Raw genomic sequence first — 24,495 nt, forward strand, 5'->3', positions numbered from 1 at the left:
TAATATCACAGTGAAACATGCATGTTTTCACGGAGGGTGTGTCTTTATTAACCAAAACATAGTCCTTATTTCTAAACCAACTGCCTTGTTCCCATGGATATGACAAACCCACCCTTTTCAGTCTACTTCCCTCTGCAAAAATGTGTTCTTCAAAAGTAAATATTTTTTTCTTCTGGTTTAAATGAACCTGTTTGTTTCTAGAAATACACACCTTTTAAAAAAAAATGCAAAGCGTTGTGTATGCTCTAGTAATTCTAACTGCGTAAGTGCTCATTTCCTCATAGGACATAAACAAGCAGTGTTTCTTGGTATGAAAATGCCCACGTGGGTATATACTCACCAAGAAAAAGGTGATTGGGGAGGGTTGCACCTGTGAAATGAGGCCTGTACAGCCATTGTGGAGTAGCTTTTTACAATTTTCTTGGCGATGTTTCCAAATTCATTACTTTTTTCTGACTCAGTGATTTTAAAAAATTTGGTTTAAATTTTGGGTAAAATAGACATAAATGGCTGGGCGTGGTGGCTCATGCCTGTAATCCCAGCACTTTGCGAGGCAGATGGATCACTTGAGGTCAGGAGTTCAAGACTGGCCTGGCCAACAAACAGGGTGAAACCCCATCTCTACTACAAATACAAAAATTAGCTGGGCGTGGTAGTGGGCACCCGTAATCCTGGCTATATGGGAGGCTGAGGCAGGAGAATCCCTTGAACCCAGGATGTGGAGGTTGCAGCGAGCCAAGATTGCACCACTGCACTCCAGCCTGGACGACAAGAGCGAAACTCCATCTCAAAAAATATATATATGTTACCATCTTCGCTGTCTTTAAGTGTACAGTTCAGTAGCGTTAGGTATATTCACGTTATGCAACCAAGCTCTAGAACATTTCCATCTCCATGAAATACTCACACCCCATTCCCCCACCCACGGCCCGTGGCAGCCACCGTTCTACTTTGTCACTGTGAATGTGATGACTCTAGGGGCTTCCGAGAAGTGAAAGCATCCCGCATGCATCCTTTTGTGACTGGCTTATTTCACTTAGCCTCCTATCCTCAGGGTTCTTCCGTGTTGGAGCATGTTTCAGGACTTCTTTCCTTTTTAAGGCTGAATGAGATTCTGTCGTATGGATGGACCACATTTTGTTTATCCATTCATTCACTGATGGACATTTGAGTTGCTTCCACTCAATGACATTTTTTCATGAACTTTTATTTTAGAATAGTTTTTAGATTTATGAAAAAGTTGCAAGGATAGGCCAGGTACAGTGGCTCACGCCTGTAATCCCAGTACATTGGGAGGCTGAGGTGGGAGGATCACTTGAGCTCAGGAGTTCAAGACCAGCCCTGGCAACATAGTGAGAGACCTCACTTCTACAAAAATCATAAAAATTAGCCAGGCAGGCGGGTGGATCACGAGGTCAAGAGATCGAGACCATCCTGGTCAACATGGTGAAACCCCGTCTCTACTAAAAATACAAAAAATTAGCTGGGCATGGTGGCGCATGCCTGTAATCCCAGCTACTCAGGAGGCTGAGGCAGGAGAATTGCCTGAACCCAGGAGGTGGAGGTTGCGGTGAGCCGAGATGGTGCCATTGCACTCCAGCCTGGGTAACAAGAGCGAAACTCTGTCTCAAAAAAAAAAAAAAGAAAAAGAAATTAGCCAGGCTTGGTGGTGCACGCCTGTAGTCCCAGCTGCTTAGGAGACTGAGCTGGGAGGATCACTCAAGCCCAGATGGTCGAGGCTGGAGTGAGCCATGAGCGTGCAACTGCACTCTCACCTGGGCAACAGAGTGAGACCCTGTCTCAGAAAAAGAAAAATTGCTGATAGTGCATAGTTCCTCCGTTTCCCACACCCAGTTGCCTGTTATTCACATCTTATACAGCACATTTGCCACAACTAATGAACCAGTATTGAACATTATTATTCACTCAAGTTCATACTTCTTCAATGATCTTTAATTAATTTTTTAAAGATGCAGGGTCTTGCTCTGTTGTGGCTGGAGTGCAGTGGCACAGTCATAGCTCACTGTAACCTTCACCTCCTGGGTTGAGGCAGTCTCCTGAGTCAGCCTCCCAAGTAGCTGAGACTATAGGTACATGCCACCATGCCTGGCTTTTAAAAATTTTTATTAATTATTATTTTTTTTGAGACAGAGTCTCGCTCTTGTCCAGGCTGGAGTGCAATGGCATGATCTCAGCTCACTGCAACGTCTACCTCCTGGGTTGAAGCAATTCTTCTGTCTCAGCTTTCGGAGTAGTTGGGATTACAGATGCCTGTCACCATGTCCAGCTAATTTTTGTATTTTTATTAGAGGCGGGGTTTCTCCATGCTAGCCAGGCTGGTCTCCAACTCCTGACCTTAGGCAATCCGCCCATCTCTGCCTCCCAAAGTGCAGATGTGAGCCACCATGTCTGGCCTTTTTTTTTCCTTTGTGACAGAGTCTCACTCACCCTGTTGCCCAGGCTGGAGTGCAGTGGTGTAATCTCAGCTCACTGCAACCTCCGCCTCCTGGGTTCAAGCAATTCTCCTGCCTCAGCCTCCTGAGTAGGTGGGGTTACAGGTGCCTGCCACCATGCCCAGCTAATTTTTTGTATTTTTAGGAGAGACGGGGTTTCATCATGTTGGCCAGGCTGTTCTTGAATTCCTGGCCTCAGGTGATCTGCCCACTTTGGCCTTCCAAAGTGCTGGGATTACAGACATAAGCCACTGTGCCTGGCCTCATTTTTTAATTTTTATTTTTATAGAGATGGGACTTTGCTATGTTCCCCAGGCCAGTCTCGAACTCCTGGCTAAACCATTATTTTTAGGGTCATGTTACTTAAAGTGGAAACGTGAGTTAAGTATGGAATTCCATACTTTGCTTTAACTCAGAAATAATAAAATCCCTGTCCTGTTTCTTCACAAAATTATAGGATGATCCTTTCAAAAATAAAGCCTTGTTATTTAGCAACAACACGCAAGAATTGCATCCGGATCCTTTCCAGACAGAAGACCCCTTCAAATCTGACCCATTTAAAGGAGCTGACCCCTTCAAAGGTATCTCACTTGCTACCCACTTTCTCATTGAGAGACTGTGTATTTTATTTCATTTAGAGTTGTTGAAGGTCTAGAAAAGTAAGGACATGCCACAATCTGAAACGGAGGGGCAAAGGAATACCTTTTTTTTTTTTTTTGAGACAGAGTCTTGCCCTGTCACCCAGGCTGGAGTGCAGTGGCATGATCTCTACTCACTGCAACTTCCTCCTCCTGGGTTCAAGCAATTCTCCTGCCTCAGCCTCTTGAACAGCTGGGATTACAGGCGCCTACCACTGTGCCTGGCTAATTTTGTATTTTTAGTAAAGACGGGGTTTCACCACGTTGGCCAGGCTAGTCTCAAATCCTGACCTCAGGTGATGCACCCATCTCTGCCTCCCAAAGTGCTGGGATTACAGGCGTGAGCCATGTGCCTGGCAGGAATGCCTTTGGAGCTTCTCATCTCACCATTAACTAGAAAACCAACGCATCACAATACAGTGAGAAGTGTTCCAAGCTCACCACAAGGCTCCCACATTTGAGGGCAGCTTGGCCAGCCCCTTCAACTTTTCAGTTTCCTAATCCCTCAGGAGGTTAATAAATTCCTCCTTGCTTACCTCACAGTGCTGATAAAATAATCAGATCTAGTAACAATCATGAAAGTGTCTGGCCAACCATGGATTCCTACCTAAACGTAAGGTCTGGATAATTTTAGGAGTCTATCCAGAGCCACATGTGAGTCAAGAATAACTAAGAATTCCAGAAACAAGATTTCCTAATTTCTCTCCATGTTTCAGAGCAAAACGGTATTTCCAGGAGGAAGGCTCTCTCTACATTTCTGAGAAAAATGCTGAGGTAGGGAGAGGTTAGTGGGAGTTTGAGCTTCAGCTTGGGGTTGAAGTCTGCCGGGTCTGAAGGGAGAATCTAGTAGCCCCTGAAGCCCAGGGTGCTACCTCATCATTGCTGCAAGGCTGGCAGTGAAATATGGGACAGCCCAGGATCCTGTGTCCTCTTACCCAGGTGACAGGCAGATGGGATGAAGGAAACCTGGCATGGGAAGAGAGGAGTGGATTCTGGCCCACTCTGTCTTCCACCACTCCAGTCTTTGTTGGGCAGCCAGTGGTACCTTCCTCTTCATCTTAAATGTTCTAGCCAGAAACAGCTGCCTCCTCCAGGTCCCCCTTTGTGATTTGCCAAGGCTTCGAGGGCAGGTGGATAGTAGAGAAGGAAATAACATTCTCTCCCTAAATTAGGGGTAGAAGGCAATGAAAGTCCTGGCAGGTGGATGGCTGTGTCCAGGGGCTCGGCCTGCATCCTGTGCCCTAGAGCTAATAAGTGTTTGTCTCCTCTCTCACCCAGGTGACCCGTTCCAGAATGACCCCTTTGCAGAACAGCAGACAGCTTCAACAGGTAAAGTTCAGTGTTTCCCAGACCACTCTCTAGACTGTTTCCAGTCCTAGCTGAGAAGTCACACTTGGTGGGACTTCTGTCTACACACATGAGGATGGCAGCCATGTTGGGAAGGACAGCCGTCCATGTTGCACACACCATCACTCCTGTTCCCTTCTAGAGATGGCTTCCCCTCCCCTGGTCCATTCGCTGCGTGCACCCCACCCTGGAGTGTGGTGGGATCATATTGCCTGCTAATTTATTTATTTATTTTAGTTTAGTTTTTGAGACAGAGTCTTGCTCTGCCACCCGAGCTGGAGTGTAGTGGTGTGATCTCAGCTCACTGCAACCTCTGCCTCCTGAGTTCAAGTGATTGTCTTGCATCAGCCTCCTGAGTAGCTAGGAGTACAGGCATGAGCCACCACGCCCAGCTAATTTTTGTATTTTTAGTAGAGACAGGGTTTCACCATGTTGGCCATGCTGGTCTCGAACTCTTGACCTCAATTGGTCTGCCTGCCTTGGGCTTGGCCTCCCAAAGTGCTAGGATGACAGGCGTGAGCCCCTGAGCCCAATTGATTTACTTTTTTTTTTTTAAGGTGAAATTTATATAACATAAAAGTCACCATTTTAACGAGTCTAATTCAGTGGTATTGCACACACTCAGTGTTGTGCAATGATCACCTTCACCTAGTTCCACAACATTCTCATCCCCCCAAAAAGAAACCCTGTCCCCATCAGCAGTCACTCCCTGTTTCCTCCCGCAACCCCTGGCACCCACCAATCTATTTTCTGTCTCTGTGTTGTTTACTATTATTATTATTAATATTATATCCAGCTTCTGCAGGATATGTCATTTTTATTTATTTATTTATTTAGACACGGGGTTTTACTCTGTTGCCCAGGCTGGAGTGCAGTGGCGCAATTATAACTCACTGCAGCCTTGACCTCCTGGGCTCAAGCTGTCTTTCCGCCTCTGCCTCCTGAATAGCTGGGACTGCAGGTATGCACCACCACACTTGGCTAATTTCTTTTTTTGTTGTTCAAGCAGGGTCTCTCTATGTTGCCCATGCTGGTCTTGAACTCTTGGCCTCAAAAGATCCTCCTATCTCAGCCTCCCAAAGTGCTGGGATTACAGACATGAGCCACCATGCCTGGCCAGGATATTATTTTTAAAGTCAGTTTTATTGAGAGATAAAATTTACATAGAACAAAATTCACCAGTTTTACTATGTAATAAGATGAGTTTCAACAAATATGCACAGTTGTGTGAGATTTGAGAACACTTCTGTCACTCCTGGGGCCCCTTTGCTATCACCCCCCGCCCCCTCCCCAGGGTCCCCTGGCCACCACTGCCCTGCCTTCCATCACTAGTGTTCTTACCGTTCTAGAATTTCATGTAAACAGCATCATTCTGTGGTGTGTTCTTTTTCTGCCTGGGTTCTTTCGCTTGGTGTAATGTTCTTTACTCACGGGGTATTTTCTCTTTCAGATCCATTTGGAGGGGACCCTTTCAAAGAAAGTGACCCATTCCGCGGCTCCGCCACCGAGGACTTCTTCAAGAAACAGACAAAGAACGACCCATTTACCTCGGACCCATTCACAAAAAACCCTTCCTTACCTTCGAAGGTGAGTGGGGTGGGACATTGCCTGGGAGACCCAGGTGTCTGCTCCGTGTGTGTGAGGGTGGTGCTTCCCGAAGCCCTCCTCCCCTTTGTGGAGTGTAGGCCGTGGTGCCTGTTCTCCAGGAGCTATTATCCCAGTCTGCTCTCATTCCTGCCGAGTGAGGGGTTGTCTGGCCTAGTCACTGTGGTGGCTCATCCTGTGAGCCCCAAGGGTGCAGCCAGCGGTCCAATGGCCCCAAGTCGGGGCAAGGAGGCTGTTGCCCACAGTTCTTATTCCTGTGTCCCTATCCCCCCTCCCAACTCGAGTCAACTGCCCCCACTGCTACTTCATCTCCCAAAAAAGATGAAATCAGACGAGTACCATATGCTCGCATGGACCCAGCCACCCTGCACAGTTCTTGTAACACATAGCACTGGTGGAGACCTTAGAGTCACATTGCCTCAGTGGATGCCCCCATCACGGCGGCAGGAGTGAGTGCAGGCGTCTCAGCCCAGCCTCCTTGCCTGGTGTCGTCTCCTGCGAGCATCAGCCGACTCTGACCTTCCAGTCTCCAGCCCCAGCACATCTGTGCCCCATCCCCAGGAGTGGCAGACAATGGGCGTTTTGCACATTACGCCCAAGAGATTGGGTTAAACTGGTGTCAACCTGGACTTCAAAACCAAAAAAAAGCTGCCTCTGGTGATGGAGGAGAGGATTTTCATGATGGAGTAAGCCTGCTTCATAGCCTCCTTCCATTTTCTAGGCTGCAACCCAGGCCCAGGGCCTGCTTAGACGGGCACTCATCCCTCCTCCTCAGGGCTCCTGCTGCCCTGGTGCCCACCTCGCTCACTCCCCGTGGTCTTTAGCACTTGGAGCTCCTTGAAGGCAAAGATTCACTTGCCATGTTTTCTTAATGGCCCCATTTTAGTGTCCTGAAGACCTGTAGTGAGAATTTCCCTGGCATTCCTGGTGCTGGTGATCTGTTCACCAATTTCGTTGACCTTTTCCATAACCAGCTTTTGGCTTCATTTTCTCTACTGCTTGTTTTCTGTTTTCATTGATTTCTTCTCTTTTCTATTTCTGTGTTTTTCTGTTACCTTACTCCTATTTATTTTGGGTTTACTTTGTTCTTCTCATGTCTTAAGGTCCTACCTTCATTCATTGATTTTAGACTTCATTTTCTAGTACAGGCGGACCCTGACTTACAATGGCTCAACTTACAGTTTTTTTGACTTTACAATAGTTTTATCAAGATACAGCCTCATCATAAGTGAAGGAGTGTCTGGACTTACATTGGTTCAACTTATGATTTTTTGCTTTATAATGGGTTTATTGAAATATTAAGTGCATTTTGACTTGATGATATTTTCAACTTACAATGGGTTTATCAAGACGTAACCCCATGGTAAGTCAAGGAGCATCTATATAAATTTAAAGCAATGTGTTTCCCTTAAGCAGTGCTTTACCTGTATGTCATATATTTTAATGCTTTGTCTCTTCTTTGCCATTCAGTTTTGAGATATTTTCCAGTTTCCCTTGTGAATTCTGTTTACCCATGGATTACTTAAAAGTGTGTTGTTTCATTTCCAGATACTTGGCGTCTTCTCCTGTGTATCTTATAATAATATTTAATATTGATTTTTAATTATATCTCTTAGAGAACATATTCCGTATGTTTTCAGTACCTTCACATTTATCAAGAGTTGTTGTTTATGGCCTATGTTGATGAACAAACCACGTACACTTGAGAAGAATGTGTATCTGTAGTTGTTGGGTGTACTGTTCTATAAATGCCAGTGAGGTTGAGCTTCCCGACAGTGTTCATCTGTGTCTTCATTGTTTGTTTCTTTGTTTGTTTTTTAGTTCTACTAATGGCTGAAAGAGAGGTGTTAAACATCCTCCTATGATTGTGGAATTGTTCATACTGCGCTTTAATTTGATCAAGTTTTGCTTTGTGTACTTTGAAGCTTTGTCAGGTGCATAGATGTTTATGATTGTTGTGTCTTCCTGACACAGCAACCTTTCTATCATTATAAAATATTCCATTTGATCTCTGGTGATGTTCTTTGTCTTGAAGTCTATTTTACTGCTTCATTCACCTCATGGTATTTACTACATGATAGATCATTTTTCAACCATTTACTTTCAACTTACCTGAGTCTTTAAAGCTGATAGTTATCTTTTGTAACTAGCATAGTGTTGGGGCTTGCTTTTTTTATCCAGTCGGAAGTCCCTGCCTTATAAGCAGAATGTTTAGTCCATTAACATTTAATGTAATTATTGATATGGTTTAAATCTACTGTTTTATTATTTGCTTGCTGTTTATCCCATTTTTTTTCCCCTGCCTTCTTTTGGATTGTTTGAATGTTTTCTTGAATTCTGTCTATTGGCCTTTTATTATTTTAATCATACTTCTTTTAATGAAATTTTTAGAGGTTGCTTTAGGAATTACCTTTTACGGTTTTAATTTTTCATAGCCTACTTGAGGTTAGTATTGTATTACCTCATGTAAAATGTAGAAAATTTGCAACCATGTAGGTCCATTTGTCCACCTACCCTTGCAGCCAGCATGTCTTCTTATGTTATAGCCATCATATGAATATCATTTATCTAAATACATTATAAACTCCATAAGACTGTTATAATTTTTGCATTAATTCATTGTAGGTATTTTTTAGAAAGAAAGAGGAAAAAAGTAATCATTTAGTTTTACCCAGATATTTACCATTTCTGATACTCTTCATTTCTTTCTGAAGATTGGTTTTCCCTCTGTTATCATTTTCCTTCAGCCTAAAGAACTTTCTTTAGCACTTCTTATGGTGCAGATCAACTGTGTTGTCATGTGTTTATTTTTTATTTTTGAAATAGAGTCTCACTCTGTTGCCCAGGCTGAAGTGCAGTGGTGTGATCTCAGGCTCACTGCAGCCTCAGCCTCCCAGGCTCAAGTAATCTCTCACCTCAGCCTCCCAAGTTGCTGGGACCACAGGCATGTACCTCCACACCAAGCTAATTTTTTATTTTTTGTAGAGATGGGATCTCCATATGTTGCCCAGGCTGGTCTCAGACTTCCAGGCTCAAGCAAGCCTCCTGCCTCAGTTCCTCCAAAGTGCTGGGATCACAGGCTTGAGTCACTGCACCCAGCTGTTGTCAATCTTTTTTTTTTTTCCCAACCTCTGCCTCTCAGGTTCAAGCGATTTCTGGCTAATGTTTGTAATTTTAGTAGAGATGGAGTTTCACCATGTTGGCCGGGCTGATCTCGACCTGAACTCAAGTGATCTGCCAGCCTCATCCTCCCAAGGTGCTAGAGTTACAGGCCCTTTGGCATTCTTGAAGGACATTTGTGTTTGATGTAGGTTGTTGGGAGTTTGGTTTTTTTTTTAGCACTTTTAGGGTGTTTTTCCACTGCCTTCCAGCTTCCATTGAATGAGAGTATTCTTTCAGGTCATTGTTGCCCCATATGTAATGGAGTGTTTTTCTTTGGATACTTTCAAGATTCTCTCTTTATCTTCGGTTTTCAGTAGTTTTTGAAGTTTCTGGATGTGGTTTTCTTGGTGTTTATACTGTTTAGGCTTTGCTTAGGTTCTTGAATCTATAAATTATGCTTTTCAGCAAATTTGGTAAGTTTTCATGGCCTGGTTTGGTGGCTCATGCCTGTAATCCCAGCACCTTGGGAAGTTGAGGTGGGTGGATCACTTGAGGCCAGGAGTTCGAGACCAGCCTGGCCAACATGGCGAAATCCTATCTCTACTAAAAATACAAAAATTAGCCAGGCATGGTGCTGCACACCTGTAATCCCAGGTACTCAGGAGGCTGAGGCAGGAGAATTGCTTGAATCCAGGAGGTGGAGGTTACATTGAGCTGAGGTTGTGCCACTGCACTCCAGCCTGGGTGACAGAGCGAGATTCCATCTCAAAACAGCAACAACAACAAAACAAATTTGGTATGTTTTCAGCCATCAGTTCTCCTAATTTGTTTTTTCTGCCCCATTTTCTCTCTCCTCTCTTTCTGGTATTCCAGTTACACGAATGTGAGACGTTTTGTTATTGTACCACAGGTTCCTGAGGCTCTATTTCTTTTCATTCTGTTTTTTTCTTTTTCTTCAGATTGAGTAATTTTTACTGATCTGTCTTTGACTTCACTTACTCTTTCTTTTGTTTTTGGTTATTTAGCTAATCTAATGAAGTGGGGTTTTTTTGTTTTTTTTTGAGACGGAGTTTCGCTCTTGTTACCCAGGCTGGAGTGCAATGGCGCGATCTCGGCTCACCGCAACCTCCGCCTCCTGGGTTCAGTCAATTCTCCTGCCTCAGCCTCCTGAGTAGCTAGGATTACAGGCATGCGCTACCATGCCCAGCTAATTTTTTGTATTTTTAGTAAAGACGGGGTTTCACCATGTTGACCAAGATGGTCTTGATCTCTTGACCTCATGATCCACCCGCCTCAGCCTCCCAAAGTACTGGGCTTACAGGCGTGAGCCATCGCAACTGGCCCTTGGGTTTTTTTGGAACAGTCTTGCTCTGTCGCCCAGGCTGAAGTGCAGTGGTGCAATCTCAGCTCACTGCAACCTCTGTCTCCTGGGTTCAAGCCGTTTTTCTGCCTCAGCCTCCTGAGTAGTTGGGATTACAGGCATGCGCCACCAAGCCTGGCTTGTTTATTTATTTTTGAGATGGAGTTTTGCTCTTGTTACCCAGGCTGGAGTGCAGTGGCGTGATCTCAGCTCACTTCATCCTCTGCCTCCTGGGATCAAGTGATTCTCCTGCCTCAGCCTCCCAAGTAACTGGGACTACAGGTGTCCACAACTATGCCTGGCTAATTTTTTGTATTTTTGGTAGAGACGGGGTTTTACCATATTGGCCAGGATGGTCTTGAACTCCTGACCTGACCTCAGGCGATCCACCTGCCTCGGCCTCCCAAAGTGCTGGGATTACAGGTGTGAGCCACCTCACCTGGCCCGCCTGGCTAATTTTTGTATTTTTACTAGAGATGGGGTTTTGCCATGTTCATGCTGGTCTTAAACTCCTGACTTCAGGTCATCCACTGCGCCAGGGATGAAATATTTATTGTAGATACACTTTTTCATTTCTGGAACTTTCATTTGTTTCTTTTGTATACTTTCGATTTCTCTGCTAAGGTTGCCTGTATTTTCATTCATTTTAAGTGTATTTTCCTTTTCCTCATTCAGCAGACTTATAATCACTGTTTTACTTTGTCTGTCTCAGAGTTCCATCATCTGGGTTATTTTGAGATTGGCTACATTGTTTGTCTTTTCCAGTGAGAGTTGGTCACATTTTTCCAGTTCTTTGTATGTTTAGAAATGTATCTGATGCATTGTGATACATTGTGAGTGTTCTGTGTAGAGACTGTAGACTGTTTTCTCCAAAGAGCAGGGATGGATTTGTTTCAGCAGGCAGTTAACTTGGTGCCACTCACACTGTAGACGCTCGCCAGCAGATGGCGGAAGCTCTCATCCTGGCTTAGTTCTCGTGGCTTCAGCTGCGGGCTGCCCTGAGTCCCCCACAGGCATGAGTGAGCAGGGGTGCAGCCTGAGACCGAGGCAGAGCGGACCATGCAGTTCAGGGCTTGTGGCTCTGCCCCTGCGTCCTGATTCCCCTCCGTTTCCCCTGCGAGTGGTTGTCTCTGGGCTCCATCCTTACATGTTCAGATTCTACGAGAATCTTAGCACACTGTGCCCTCCTGCTGTAGCTGGTGGGATGGAAACTCAACCTCCTGCTGTGTTCTGCCACATTCAAATTCTCCTCCAAAGTCTTCTCCCTGCCTGGTTGGTTCACTTCCCAGCCTTCAGGCCACTGCTTTTTGTATTTGTAATGTTGGGGGGTATTTTGCCCAGGTTGATAGGTGCTGTCTGCAGGAGGGTTGATGTGTTGGGATTTTACTCTGCCTGGCTTGAGTTTCAGTCGTTACACTTTCCCTCTGGCCTGGCCCTGGATGTTGTACATCCACGTCGGAAAGTCTGGTTGAATGAACGGGTGGTGGAACAAATGAACTGCTTTTTACTCTTTCCTCTCTCCTTTCACTCAGCTCGACCCCTTTGAATCCAGTGATCCCTTTTCATCCTCCAGTGTCTCCTCAAAAGGATCAGGTGAGACCCATGGCTTATTTTCCTTCCTATTACTCGGGCAGTAGCAGAGCAGCCCCCCAGTTAACGCCTTCACTCCCAAAGCCAGCATGGCCTCTGTGTTTGTGTCATTAGTCAGTGGCACCCCTGGCCTGATCCTGTCACACCAAAATGAGCACCTCTTGCTGCTCCTCTTCCCGGGCACGCACTGGCATCTTTCCGGAAAGGAACTTTGGGAGTAGGTATTCCGTAACAGCACCAGTGACGGTAACTGCTGTTTACTCACTCCTCCTTCAAAATCTTTGGTTTGTATCTTTGGGTTTTCTCCCTTAAAGAAATCCAAAATTGGACCCCAAGTACTGGCCTGATTGGCCTGTGCTGTGGGTTCTGACTTTGAAGGAAGCTCATCTCACGGTGTAGAACTCACAGATGCACACTCGAGCCTTTATGCAATGGGAACATCTGTGGATGCTCCCTTTTTTTTGGGAACAGGCCCCGCTTGGTCCTGCAGCTTGTGCATAGCAGGTAGCAGGGTTTGGTATCATAGGCAGGTGCATCCACTACTCTAGGCAAATCCCTTCCAGGTCAGAGGAGAAAACACAGCAAAAAGCTCTAGCCACAGACACTGCCCTGCATACATTGTGTGTGTGGCAGGTCATCCTGGAGTTGCTCCTCCCCTCCCTCTCATCTCCCCTCCTAACCCAATGGGACAGTAGGCTGTGCCCTTGCAGCAACTTGTCACTCCTCTGATGACTGTGAAAGATGCCAGTCCTCGCAGAGCAGTCGTCACAGTTAGAAACCATCTTGCCACGCCAGAGCGAGCAGGGAGGCCTTGCTGAGGGACTTTCATGCAGATACATGTGTCTAGTGAATAAATGCAGCCTTCCTGAGTGTCCTGGTTCAGGGGCCATCTAGCATTTTCCCTCCACCCCAGAAGGCGTGTTCTCTTAAAGACCTGTAACTCTGACTTTGTTGGTGCCGATTACAGATCCCTTTGGAACCTTAGATCCCTTCGGAAGTGGGTCCTTCAATAGTGCTGAGGGCTTTGCCGACTTCAGCCAGATGTCCAAGGTAAAGCCCCTCCATGGAGCCCCTGCACCTCTGCTAGTGTCTTTGTGCCTCTTGTCGTGGTATGGGCTGCCAGGCGTAATTGTTCATGTTATGTATGTATCTCCCGGCACCTTTCAAACACAGGGTTGGGTCTGGAAAGCACCCATGGCTATGAACCGATGCACTTCACTCCCTCTGGATGGGCCCTGACCCCTCCCAGGGGCATAGCTGCCCTGGGCTTCCCCGGTTCCCACTGGTGTCTGACAACATCAGGTCTCAGGCGGGGAAGTCATTGCCATGGCCGAGTAGAAACTTGAGAAGGCGTTGGGCACAGGCTTCTCAAAAGGGCCATGGGCAGCAGGCCTGCAGGTGCGAGGCATCCGGGGAAAGCAGGCCAGTGAGTGTCCAGAGCTGCCCGTGCGACAGAACTCTCGAGGGGTGTTGAAAAGTGAGGGCCAGGCTCCGTGAATAAATGTAGACAGACCTGCTGGTGAGGAGTGAACTGTTGAAGGACAGCAGTGAGGCTGGTTACTGGACTGGACACGTCTGTGTCCAGCCCTTACCAGACAGTGACCTGAACTGACTGTGGCTCTGGGCCCAGATGGCCGTCGGGCTTCTCCAGAGGCTGGCAGTGTGGCTGGAGCTCAGTCCTTAAGGTAGCGTAGAGAAGTCAACAGGGAACGTCCAGAATGGACAGTCAAGAAATAACAGTAGGAGCCCCTTACCAGTGAGGTGCCTCCTGGAAGAAAGTGCTGGAAAGTTGGAAATGGGGGCCATGGTGCGTGGGAAGGAAGCCGGGGCTGAGGCACCGCTGTGCTTCCTGTGAGTTGTGTGTCTCCCTGTTTGAGCAAGAAGCGCGTTTCTTTGGCAGGAATGAAGGAAAGCAGGTGAGGTGTGCCCCGTCTCTTCACCCGCATCCACTCTGTCCCTTCTCGGCAGCCCCCAGGCAGGGGCGGGTGGGCTCTGTCCTCCAGGAGCCAAGGGGCCTGCTTTCCTCACATGTTCCACCTGCAGAGACCCAGGCACCATCCGCCTTGCAGGGAGAGGCAGCAGCCACAAGCAGAATGCAGCCCTCTCCTGGAGCCCATGGCCCAGGGAGTGAGGGGTGGCCTATGGGGGGTCCCCTGGAGCAGCTGGGCTCAGTCTCTGTGGTTGCTGCCATTGGCCTGAAGGTGGTGAGGTAAGGGAACCCTGGGAGTACCTGGAAGACGTGTGCCCCAGGCATGGAGTCCCCTTGGCCTCCCCACCCCACCGGCCCTATGCCCAGGTGCCTCCCTCGCCTGCCCTGTGTTCACTCAGCCGGTGGAGCAAACGAGTGTCTGGGTGTCTTGTGGTTGGCAGCCGTCACAACTTGTGATCACAGAACACAGATTCCGAGAAGCACTTGAGATTCCGTTCAAGTTTTCAAAGAAGCGTGTGTGCATGCCCTGTTGAAGAAGCGAATCCCACTTCTGACTGAGGCATGGTGTGTGTTAACACAGATGAGCCTGGGCAGAGGGAGCCCAGAGGCCCTGGCATGGTGCCCCCTCCTTCCAGCACACGGAGAAGGCCTCCATCCCTCGTATGCTACGCTGTGACACGGTTTGGGACTGGCCAGAGGGCATCAGGGGAAGGAGATTTAGGAGCCACTGCACAGGCTCGTGGGCAGGCGGGAAACCAACTCCCAAAAGCAGAAAACATTGGCCACACGGTGGCAGCAGTCCCTAAGGCAGGGGTCCTGGTCATTTCTGGTTTTCGCACGTGGACTCTTCCTTTGGGAGGCTGGATCCATCTTCCTCCTCTCACTGTGCACAGGGAGTGAGAGCTAGCAGAGCCTGTGCTAGGGCCAGTATCTAATGACCGTCCTCTGCCTGTTCTTGGGCCCTGAAACCAGGGGCTCTTCACACACATGCAGCTGTGATTTCAGAGCTGGTCTCACTTCCTATTGGCGGCGCCGGGTCAGGACAGAGTTGGACAGAGCCGTGGAAAATTGGTCTCCAGTACTATATTGTTTTGATTCCAGCGTTCCATCAGCTCCTGCCTTCGTGACATTTGTACAGCCCCATGCTGAGCTCAACCCTGACCTTGCAGCTCTGTTTTTCCTTTTTGGTTACCTTCTGTTTTTCAAGAACAACACTGTGGATATAAATAAAATGCTAAGGGAAATGAAAGTGGCAAGAAGGTGTTTTTTAAAAAAAAATCAACTTTTCCCCATCTGAGCAGGGTGGGGAGGCCCTTTTTGTAAGTCCCTAAGTTGAAGCACCTTCACTCTGCGTGGCTTTGCTGAGGAGAGTCACAGCCCGCAGTCTGCTTCTAGAAGTTTCTTTTGGGAGGCTCTTCGGGCCTGCACTCTTAGTTAAGGTCCTCACCCCCACCTGAAGAGATTCTTTTCTAGACAGTATCGAGCCTACATGACATCAGCTCGCTTTAAAAACAGATTCCTGGCCAGGCGTGTGTCTCACGCCTATAATCCCAGCACTTTGGACGGCCGAGGCAGGCGGATCATGAGGTCAGGAGATCAAGACCATACTGGCTAACACAGTGAAACCCCATCCCTACTAAAAATACAAAAAATTAGCTGGGCGTGGTGGTACGCACCTGTAATTGCAGCTACTTGGGAGGCAGAGGCAGGAGAATTGCTTGAACCAGGGAGGCAGAGGTTGCAGTGAGCCGACATTGTGCCACTGCACTCCAGCCTGTGCAGGAGAGTGAGACTCTGTCTAAAAAACAAACAAAAAAAGATTCCCCAAAGTATGTTTCCAGGGAGCATTTGAGAATAAAACCTAGAGTCCAGCTTATTTCCCTCTCCCCTGCCTGCCCCCCAAAAAAGCCCTCTGTGAAATACTGGGTTGTCACCCCAACTTCTCAATGGTTTAAAGCTGTGCATTGATATTTAGGGCTGCTGTTTAAAAATTCAGTCTTTTGTTTTGAACCAGTTCTTCCACTGGTGAGCTCAAACCTGTTTCTCTTAGAGCTGGTTTTCATAGTAGCATTTTCTGTCTTCCTTTTATTTTAAGCATACTTCAGCCTTGCCGAGCCCAGAGAGCCCCTGACAGCTTTACTGAAACCTTTCTAAAAATAGCGACTTTCCTTGAAGCCGCTGCCGGAGTAGGAAAGAGTTGAGTCCCCAGGGAGGCTTCTTGGGAAACTTGAAGTCATGAAAATTGGGATTTGGAAATGACGTGGGCATTCTGGTGCCAGGAGTGATGTGATTCACTGCAGAGGCGGTGCGAAGCGTTTATTGGAAGCCTGTCGCCTCACGAGGAGCCAGTTGGCCTCATGGGTTTAAACACACATGGGAGATGCTGAGCCGGGTGTCCCCATCAGCCTGGGGGTTCAGGCGGCTCTGATTTGAGCGTGTCACCAGGTCTCACAACTTTGGATGTCCAGGCTGAGTGTGGTTTTACGTGCCCGGGTCCTATTGTGCTATGCAGAGGGTGGAAAGGCTCATGCAGCCACTGGGACCGTGGCCCCACTCTGTGTCTGGAGATGCGCGGCACAGGAGGCAGCGCACGCCCAGGGAAGACAAGGCCTGGCTGGTCACACCACTTCCCTGCTAGACCTGCTTGCCTGCCCATCCCAGGCTGTGGGGGACTCACATGGGCCCTAGGCCTGGGGATGTGTTCCATGAATAGCAGAAGCTCCTGTGGACAGGCCAGCGTTCTTTCCCCTCATTCTCTTCCAAACAGCCAACCCTAAATGGTTCATTTTAAAGCTAAGCTGCAAGCTGATGCTGCCCCTCATCTCTCAGACAGGCTTAGGGACAACTAGGGCAGCAGATGGAGCGATCCCAGATTCCAATCGCAGCTTCATACTTGGTGTGGTCATTGTCATGTGGTCTGGGTGCCAGTGAGTGGCCGGATGCCTGTCACGTGTCAGTTCCTTTCCTTCTTGCCAGAGCCCTCCAAGCTCTGTCACTCTTGCCCTTTTACAGATGAAGAAACTGAGGCACAGGGCGTTGAGTAGGTGGCGGGGTGGGGGTTCCAGCCTGGACGGGACAGTCTGCCCTGGATGAGGCCCTGGACCCACCACTGGGGTGGCCCTCGGCAGCTGAGGGCAGCATCTGGAGGCCCCGGCCTGGGAGCCGGATGATGTGAAGTCCAGCTCCAGATCCGCCTTGGACCTGCTGTGTGATTTGGGCAGGCTGTGCCGCCTTTGTGTGCCTCAGTTTCCTTGTGTGAAACTGAGGTACTGACAGAGGTAAGGCAGAGGTGCTGACCGTGGGACCCCCTGCCAGGTCACTGGGCATATTAGGTGAGAAGATGAGCATAGAGTGAGGTCTCCTGCCTGGGCAGCTCTGGGAGCTGCGTGAAGCCCAGGGAAGGGATCTGATGGGCTCATCTATGCAGGAGCCTTTGGGGCCCTTTCCCCTCCCTGGGGGTGCTTGCCATTGTCCTCGTCAGGGGGGACCTGGAATGGGCAGGCTGCTTCTCAAAGGGGCCACCTCCATGTTCTGTCTCTGATATGGCTCTGACTAGGCCGAGCAGCCTCGACTCTAGGACTACACACGGTAGAGGCCAAGGCAGCTGTGTCTCTGTGTCAGGATGCAAGCGGCCCACATGGCTGTGTCTCTGTAACTAGATGCTGGAGGCCTGATGACTGCATCTCTATAACTAGCTGCTAGAGACAGAGGTGGCCAAGTCTCTGACTAGACTCCAGAGGCCTAAACAGCCATGTCTGTGTGACTAAATGCCAGAGACCTCGACAGCCACATCTGTGTGACTAGACGCCAGAGCTTCAGACGGCTGCATTGGTGTGACTGGACACAAGAGCCTTAGATAGCTGCGCCTGTGTTATAGACCCTGGAGCTTCAGAGGGCCACGTCGGTGTGACTGAATGCTAGAGCCTCAGATGGCTGCGTCTGTGTGACTAGATGCTGGAGCTTCAGACAGCTGCATTGGTGTGACTGGAAGCTAGAGCCTCAGACAGCTGCATTGGTGTGACTGGACACTAGAGTCTTAGATGAGTGTATTGATGTTACAAGACACTGGAAGCCTAGACAGTTGCGTCCGCCTCACTAGACACTAGAGTCTTAGACATCCATGTCTATGTGACTAGGTGCTGGAGCCTTAGATCGCCATGTCTGTGTGACTAGACACTAGAGCCTTAGACGGCTGCGTTGGTGTGACTAGACTCTGGAAGCCTAGATGGTCTGTGTGAGTAGACTCTAGAGTCTTAGACATTCGCGTCTGTGTGACTAGATGCTGGAGTCTTAGCCGCGTCTGCGTGACTGGACGCTGGAGCCTTAGGCAGCCGCGTCTGCGTTACTGGACGCTGGAGCCTTAGGCAGCCGCGTCTGCGTGACTGGACGCTGGAGCCTTAGGCAGCCGCGTCTGCGTGACTGGACGCTGGCACCTTAGAGGCTGCGTTGGTGTGACTAGATGCTGGAGGCGGAGGCGGGCATACCTTCAGAACTGTTTGCTGGAGGTGGCATTAGACCCTTTCCCCTGCATCTGCAACCTGTTGGGTCCGGATTCTCAAGGGAAACCCCAGGAGTGTGCTTTTGTGCTCTTGAGCTGTTCTCTGTCTCTCTGCCTGCCCTGCTGGGGAGAAAGTTGGAGACCCCGGCCCCTCCTTCCGTCTCTGCCCCGTTCTGATCTTTCTTTTCTGTGCTCTTGGAGGAACGCAGGATTGTTTCTACCCCTGTTTCTGCCCGTCCCTTTTGTTTCCTATCACAGTGATCTCTTTGTCCTATAATTTCCTCGTTATTTTGCATTTTTGTAGCAACGGGTTTCCTCCGTTAGTAAAAATGTCGTTATTTTTTATTTTATTATACACTTGGCTGTTTTGTGTTTAGTAAGAGTGGTTCCTCATTCCTCTTCTTCCTGTGGAAAGTGATTTTCTCCTTCTGGGAGACCCCAGCCCGTTCCCTCAGATGCCTGAGATGCGCCAGCCCTTCTGCGGCTGATGGAGGCCCTGGCTCCCCTGTGCCGCACCGGCACTCTGAGTGAGACACAAGTGTCCCCCAGGCAGCGGCGATTAGTACCTGCTCATCACAGGCCTGGTGGCAACAGGTGCCGGGAAGGGGGCTGTGCTTGCCCTCCAAGTGGGAGAGGCTGGAAGCGCGTTTCTGTGGCTCAGTGAGCAGTGCAGGCTTGGGTGGCAGGAAAGGGCTCCAGGGAGACCCTGGGAGAGCTCTGGGGATGTCAGTGGGGTCCAGCCAGGCTCTGAGGAAGGAGAGAGGCTCCCGGTGGACGAGGTGGGCCGAGCTCCCCAGCAGGAGACCTGAGTGTGCACGGCGTGGAAACAAGAGGGCTGAGTCAGTGGCTGGGGGGCAGTGGAATACAGGGACGAAGGAGACATCGTGAGGGGAGGGCTGACTTCAGAGGTGAGCCTGAAAAATTGGGCAACCAGGGCAGTGATGAAGTCCCTGCATGCCTTGATGAGAACTTGGAGCATCCCTGTAGGAAGCACCTAGCTACGTACCTGTGAGACGTCACCCCGTGTCTACCTCCCTGTCTACCGCCCATCCGCCTTCCTGTCTCTGCCTGCCCATGCATCCATCCATCCATCCACCTGCCATTCATTTGTCCATTAATCCACATATATGTCTGTCCGTTCATCCACTCAGCCACCATTCCATCCATCTGCCCACCCACCATCCATTCATCTATCCAGTTGTTTATAACTATCTGACTGTCTCACTCTTTAGGCTGGAGGATGTGGTCCAATTTGGTTTTGAGAGAGCAGGTGTGGGGTGGAGGATGTGGATGGGTGTGATGGAGGCTGGCCAAGGGTCCAGGCCAGAGGTGATCAGAGCCTGATGGATGCGGCGTGGCCGTGCTGACCAGTGGGGGTGGGCTGGGCATGTAAGGGTGCACTCCCGCCTGAGGTGCTGCATGCGTAGCCCAGGGGTGTGGAGGGGGAAGGTCTGGTGCCAGCTGACCCAGTGCCTGGAGCTGCCTGTCACTAAGTGAAGGCAGTGACCACACCGGCCAGCTCAGTGGGGAGGTGACACACCAGGGCATGCACCAAGCACCGCAGCCAGCGTAGGGTGAAGGTGGGGCGCGTCTCTGAAGTGTAAGCAGGAGGCCCAAGGGACCCTGTGTGCCAAGTCCTGGAGTCAGGAAGGACCCAGTTGTGCCCCATGTGGCGTGGGGCTGGAAATGCCCTCTGTGCTGGGAGCCCGTGGAGGGATGGGACTGCTCTCTGCCACCCTGTGTCGGGCAGCTCATCACCCACAGGCCAGAGAGCCCCTGCTGTTGAGGGTGGAGGAAAGCAGGGGGCTTGAGAGAGACCCCAGGTCTGAGCAGGGCCGTCTTGTGCAGTCACGGGTAGGAAGCCTCGCCAGGGCCCTTGGAGTGCGAGTGTCTGCTCAGTGGACATCCGTCACCTTTGTTTTAACAACTATTTTTGCCTCTCTTTCGTGTCCTCTCTTACAGCCCCCACCTTCTGGCCCTTTCACCTCCTCCTTGGGAGGGGCAGGATTCTCAGATGACCCCTTTAAAAGTAAACAGGACACTCCTGCTCTGCCTCCGAAGAAACCCGCTCCTCCACGGCCTAAACCGCCCAGCGGTCAGTACGCTTTCTTCTCTCGCAGCTGCCGCCTGCCGGTGCAGGATGGTGGGGGACCAGGATCACCCTGCTCACCAGCCCAGAGTAGCAGCAGATGCCGCGGGACCCTGCATGGGGGGCAAGACGGTGCCCTGGTCCAGCCACCCGGGTTCATGCAAGCGCCGTGTGTGCGTGTTGTGTGCCTCCCGCCTGCCGGCCCTCGCCCCATCCTGTGGTCCCTTGGGCTTCTGGCTCTGCATTGGGGTGCACAAAGCCTTGGCCTTAGAGCTCCCCTTGTGGCCAGGGGCATCTCATGCGGCCTTCGCCCGAGCATGTCATTGCTACCCCGACATCCTAGCTATACTTCAGGAGCCACTCGTGGCTGGCAGCCCTGTGGCCACTCTGGCCTCTTCTCCTCCGTCCTCCTCCCCGTCCGTGCTTAGGGAAGGCCTGTGGGGGGTGAGGGCAGCAGGGGTTACTGCTCAGTCCAGACCATCCCCAGGTGCTTCAGGACCGAGAGTGGAGGGAGCGAGAGATTCTTCTTGGCGGTGTCTGATGTGAGGAAGCAGGATGGTTTGGGGCTCCCCTCTGCCCCAGCTCACCCAGGCATCTTAGCGCACGGCTCTGAGCAGGGGGTTTCCTGCAGGTTCTGCCCCTCTTCCCCATGGCTGATGCTGCTGGTGTCTCCTAGCCTTGGCCCTTGAGGATCCCCTGAGGATTCTGGAGCCTTTTAACTCATGTGTGGGATTTCTCTCGTGTGACAGACATAGGCCGGCAGCCAGTTGAGCAGACTCTCAAACAGAAAGCTGTTGCTTCAAGTGGCAGAAGGAGTCGCTGCAGCTCCCTGATCCGTTTATCTACCCAATTATTGCCTGTTCCATCCATACCCTGGTCTGGGATGTCTCCTATTCTCTAGCCTCCAGGCAGAGTGTTCCCCACACTGTCCCTGGACTGTGGGCAGCCACAAAAGACTCACACACTTCCATGGTCACACCTTCTGTTACCTGCCTTCCCTAGACAGGGCGTGCCCTGCAGCCCTTTCCACCAGCTGCAGCGAGGGAAGCGGTACTCACCCTCCTGCTTGCACTTGCTCCTCCCCTGGAATCCACCACTGGCCTCACTTTGCAGCCCCAGTGTCATTGCAGGTTGTGGAATGGACCTAGCAGGCTCCACCTGCCCCTAGCTCACTAGTTACAAGTGACGCTTGGTCCTGCACATGGGCCACCTGTCAGTAGAGGTGAACGTAGGGGAAGTTATTTTTAAAACACCACATCTCTCCTCCTGTCCCCACTGCTGGCCAGGCCCTTCTCTCAGGAGGATGGGGACCCAGCCTGCAGGGCCCAGGTTGGCTTCCTTGTGGATGAGTCATGAGGAAAAGTGTGAGCAAGTATGGGCCGTATGGATTTAGAGCAGATTTTCTGTGAACTCTTGAGCAGATGCAGATGGGTAAAGAGATCATTTCTGTAAGCCAGACATCAAAGACATTTACCGTCAAGAGGAGGAAAAACAGAACAACAAAGGAACTCCCTTCAGGCCATCTGCAGGAGGGCGCCTGTGCCTGACACAGAGGCAGTGGCTCCTCAGGGACTCTCGATGCCCTCCTGATGGACCAGCAGTGGGCCTCTTCACTCTGCTTAAAAGATGGGAGCAGAAGCACACATGCAAACGTATATGCATAATCACAGTGCATGCACACAGCTGGCACACACACTTGCACATTCACATGTGCGGCTGTGTGTTTTTATGCATATAACATGCATGCACACATGTACACTCTTCCATTCATGTGTACCCCATGTACACACACATCCTCCACACTTACACAAGTATGCATGCACCTGTTTGCATGTGAACACACATGCATACAGGTGAACACACATTCACATACATACTACATCACTTGTGTGTTCTCATGTTTGCCTGCATGTATGCATATGCATGCATGCACTCACTCTCCCATGCACCCCTCCGGGCACACTCTCCATGCTTATATGCATGCATGCATCTATATACATGTGTGCATATTCACATGTGAACACACATGCACAGAGATGAGCAGCATGCATTCACATGCTGCATTGTGCATGCCTGCACACACACACTCTCAGGTACAGCTGGGCATGCACACTCTCCATGCTTACCTGTGTGCGTTCATTCACGGACACATGCACATATTCATGTGTGCACATACATGCATACAGGTGAGCAGTACACGGATATTGCATCGGGCATGCATGCAAATGTGCACACACACACCCAGGCATGCACGCTCTGTGCTTACGCGCATGTGTACACACATTCATACACACCTGCACATATTCTCATATGGGTGCACATGATTCCCAAGCAGTGCCGTATTTGCTGGGCCCTGAGGAGGAGCCATCCCACTCACAGCTCACAGGTGCAGAGCTTCATTTTCAGTGTTTCATGGAAACTGCCACCCCCGCCTCCCCACGTACCTAAACCTGATGCTGGGTCTGCTTTTGAACTTTCCCTCAGCTGTCACCTCCCGTTGTGTCTCCCTCTACAAGCCTACCCACCCCACCTTGGCTTCTGCTCTTAGTGTACTGTGGGCTTCAGAAGCAGAGAAGGATGCTTGCTAAAAGTGGAACGTTTGGTAACAGGGGTTTGGGTGGCTTCTTTGGGCCTGGCTTCAGGGTTGAGGCTTTTTAGGGAGCTGTTGCACAGTTGGAGACCCAGGGGGTCCTCGGCTCCTTTGCTCATAGCACAGGCCACCGCATCTTTGTTCTGCTGTGGTTGATGGTTGCTGTGCCCCTTGGTGCTCTGCAGAACTATATTAACATCGATGGGCGCTTAGGAAGCGCTTGCACAGTTCTTATCTCACCAGCTCCCAGCAAGACCCATGAGAGAGACAGGCCAGGCCATGCCCATTTCCTGGAAGAGGAAAGGGAGGGGGGAGGTCATGGGGGCTCCCCAAGGTCACGCAGCAAGGTGGCAGCAGGGCCAGGTCTACACCCAGTGACCTGCCTCCTGCCTCAAGACAGGAGTAAGGAGAACCAAGCCATGAGCTCCAGAGCATTCTCTAAAACAGCCATTGCATGCACAGCATCTTAAATCCAGAGCAGCTGCACATCTGTGTGGAGGTCTAAATATTTCTCGTTTGATTCTTTTACCCAGAAGCAATGGCTGAACAGAAAAATTCTGCATTGTACACACTGCTGGGTGGTAGGTACAGACTGTGTGGTGATTGCTGTTTGAGCTTGCAGCAGCATTTGTGCTGTGATTCCGTACTAACCTCTAACAATCCGCACATCGCAGTTGACCCAGCGGTTGACCTTTTGATGAGTCACATGTTGGGGAGAAGCGTTTGGCTCTTTGGGGGATTGCAAAGGAAGCTGCCCGCCCTACCCTGGTTCTCTGGTCAAGGGAATCAGAGCCCAGCTCTGCACAATTCCCTTCCCAGTTCCTGGCCACATGGCACAGACCCACCTGCAGCCCAGGAGGCCTCTGGTTATCGGCAAGAGTGGTCAGCAGATGAGTGTCGGGTGAACCCCTGCTCAGAAAGTTGGCTAGGAAGACACAGGGCAGATCTCATGTTTTCTTGGCTTCTTTAAGACGGGAAATAGTGAAGCTAATCTGAATTATTTTTTAAAGAAAGCTTAAAGTCCAATATTTTCAAACTGCTGGACTTTGTTTTCTTAAAACAAAACAAAACCTTTCTGCCTTTCTTGCCACCCTAGCCTTTTTCCGCACAGGGAGACCATGTGGCCAGCCCACAGTGATGGCCGCCTTACCCGGGTCACTCCAGGGCCTTCCAGATGCTGGGACTTTGCGCGAGACACATGGGTCCCAGCGTGGCTGAGTGAGGAGGAAGATGAGGTGGGTGGGATCCCCTCTGGGCCTGGCAGTTGAGCCGTGAGCTGGTAGAGATAGACTG

The 24,495-nt window shown here is 50.0% G+C and overlaps 1 protein-coding gene across 11 annotated transcripts in view; it reads left to right on the top strand.

Moving 5' to 3' along the window:
* The window catches only part of EPS15L1 (epidermal growth factor receptor pathway substrate 15 like 1), a 121,477-nt gene that overhangs the window by 77,620 nt on the left and 19,362 nt on the right, over positions 1 to 24,495 (top strand). For 4 of the 11 annotated variants that reach the window (XM_064381687.1, XM_064381682.1, XM_064381683.1 and 1 more), the window contains exons 17-22: positions 2,911 to 3,034; positions 4,370 to 4,420; positions 5,889 to 6,025; positions 12,038 to 12,098; positions 13,063 to 13,145; positions 20,486 to 20,618. In XM_064381687.1, coding sequence (XP_064237757.1) covers positions 2,911 to 3,034; positions 4,370 to 4,420; positions 5,889 to 6,025; positions 12,038 to 12,098; positions 13,063 to 13,145; positions 20,486 to 20,618 — 589 coding nt within the window. Of the gene's footprint in view, positions 1 to 2,910; positions 3,035 to 4,369; positions 4,421 to 5,888; positions 6,026 to 12,037; positions 12,099 to 13,062; positions 13,146 to 20,485; positions 20,619 to 23,735; positions 23,784 to 24,495 lie in introns of all 11 variants that reach the window. The other 7 variants (XM_064381680.1, XM_064381681.1, XM_064381684.1 and 4 more) reach the window with 3 other exon arrangements.

The sequence above is a fragment of the Aotus nancymaae genome, unplaced genomic scaffold (genome assembly GCF_030222135.1).
Source record: "Aotus nancymaae isolate 86718 unplaced genomic scaffold, 86718_ANA_hifiasm-v0.15.2.pri h1tg000028l, whole genome shotgun sequence".
Lineage (NCBI taxonomy): Eukaryota > Metazoa > Chordata > Mammalia > Primates > Aotidae > Aotus > Aotus nancymaae.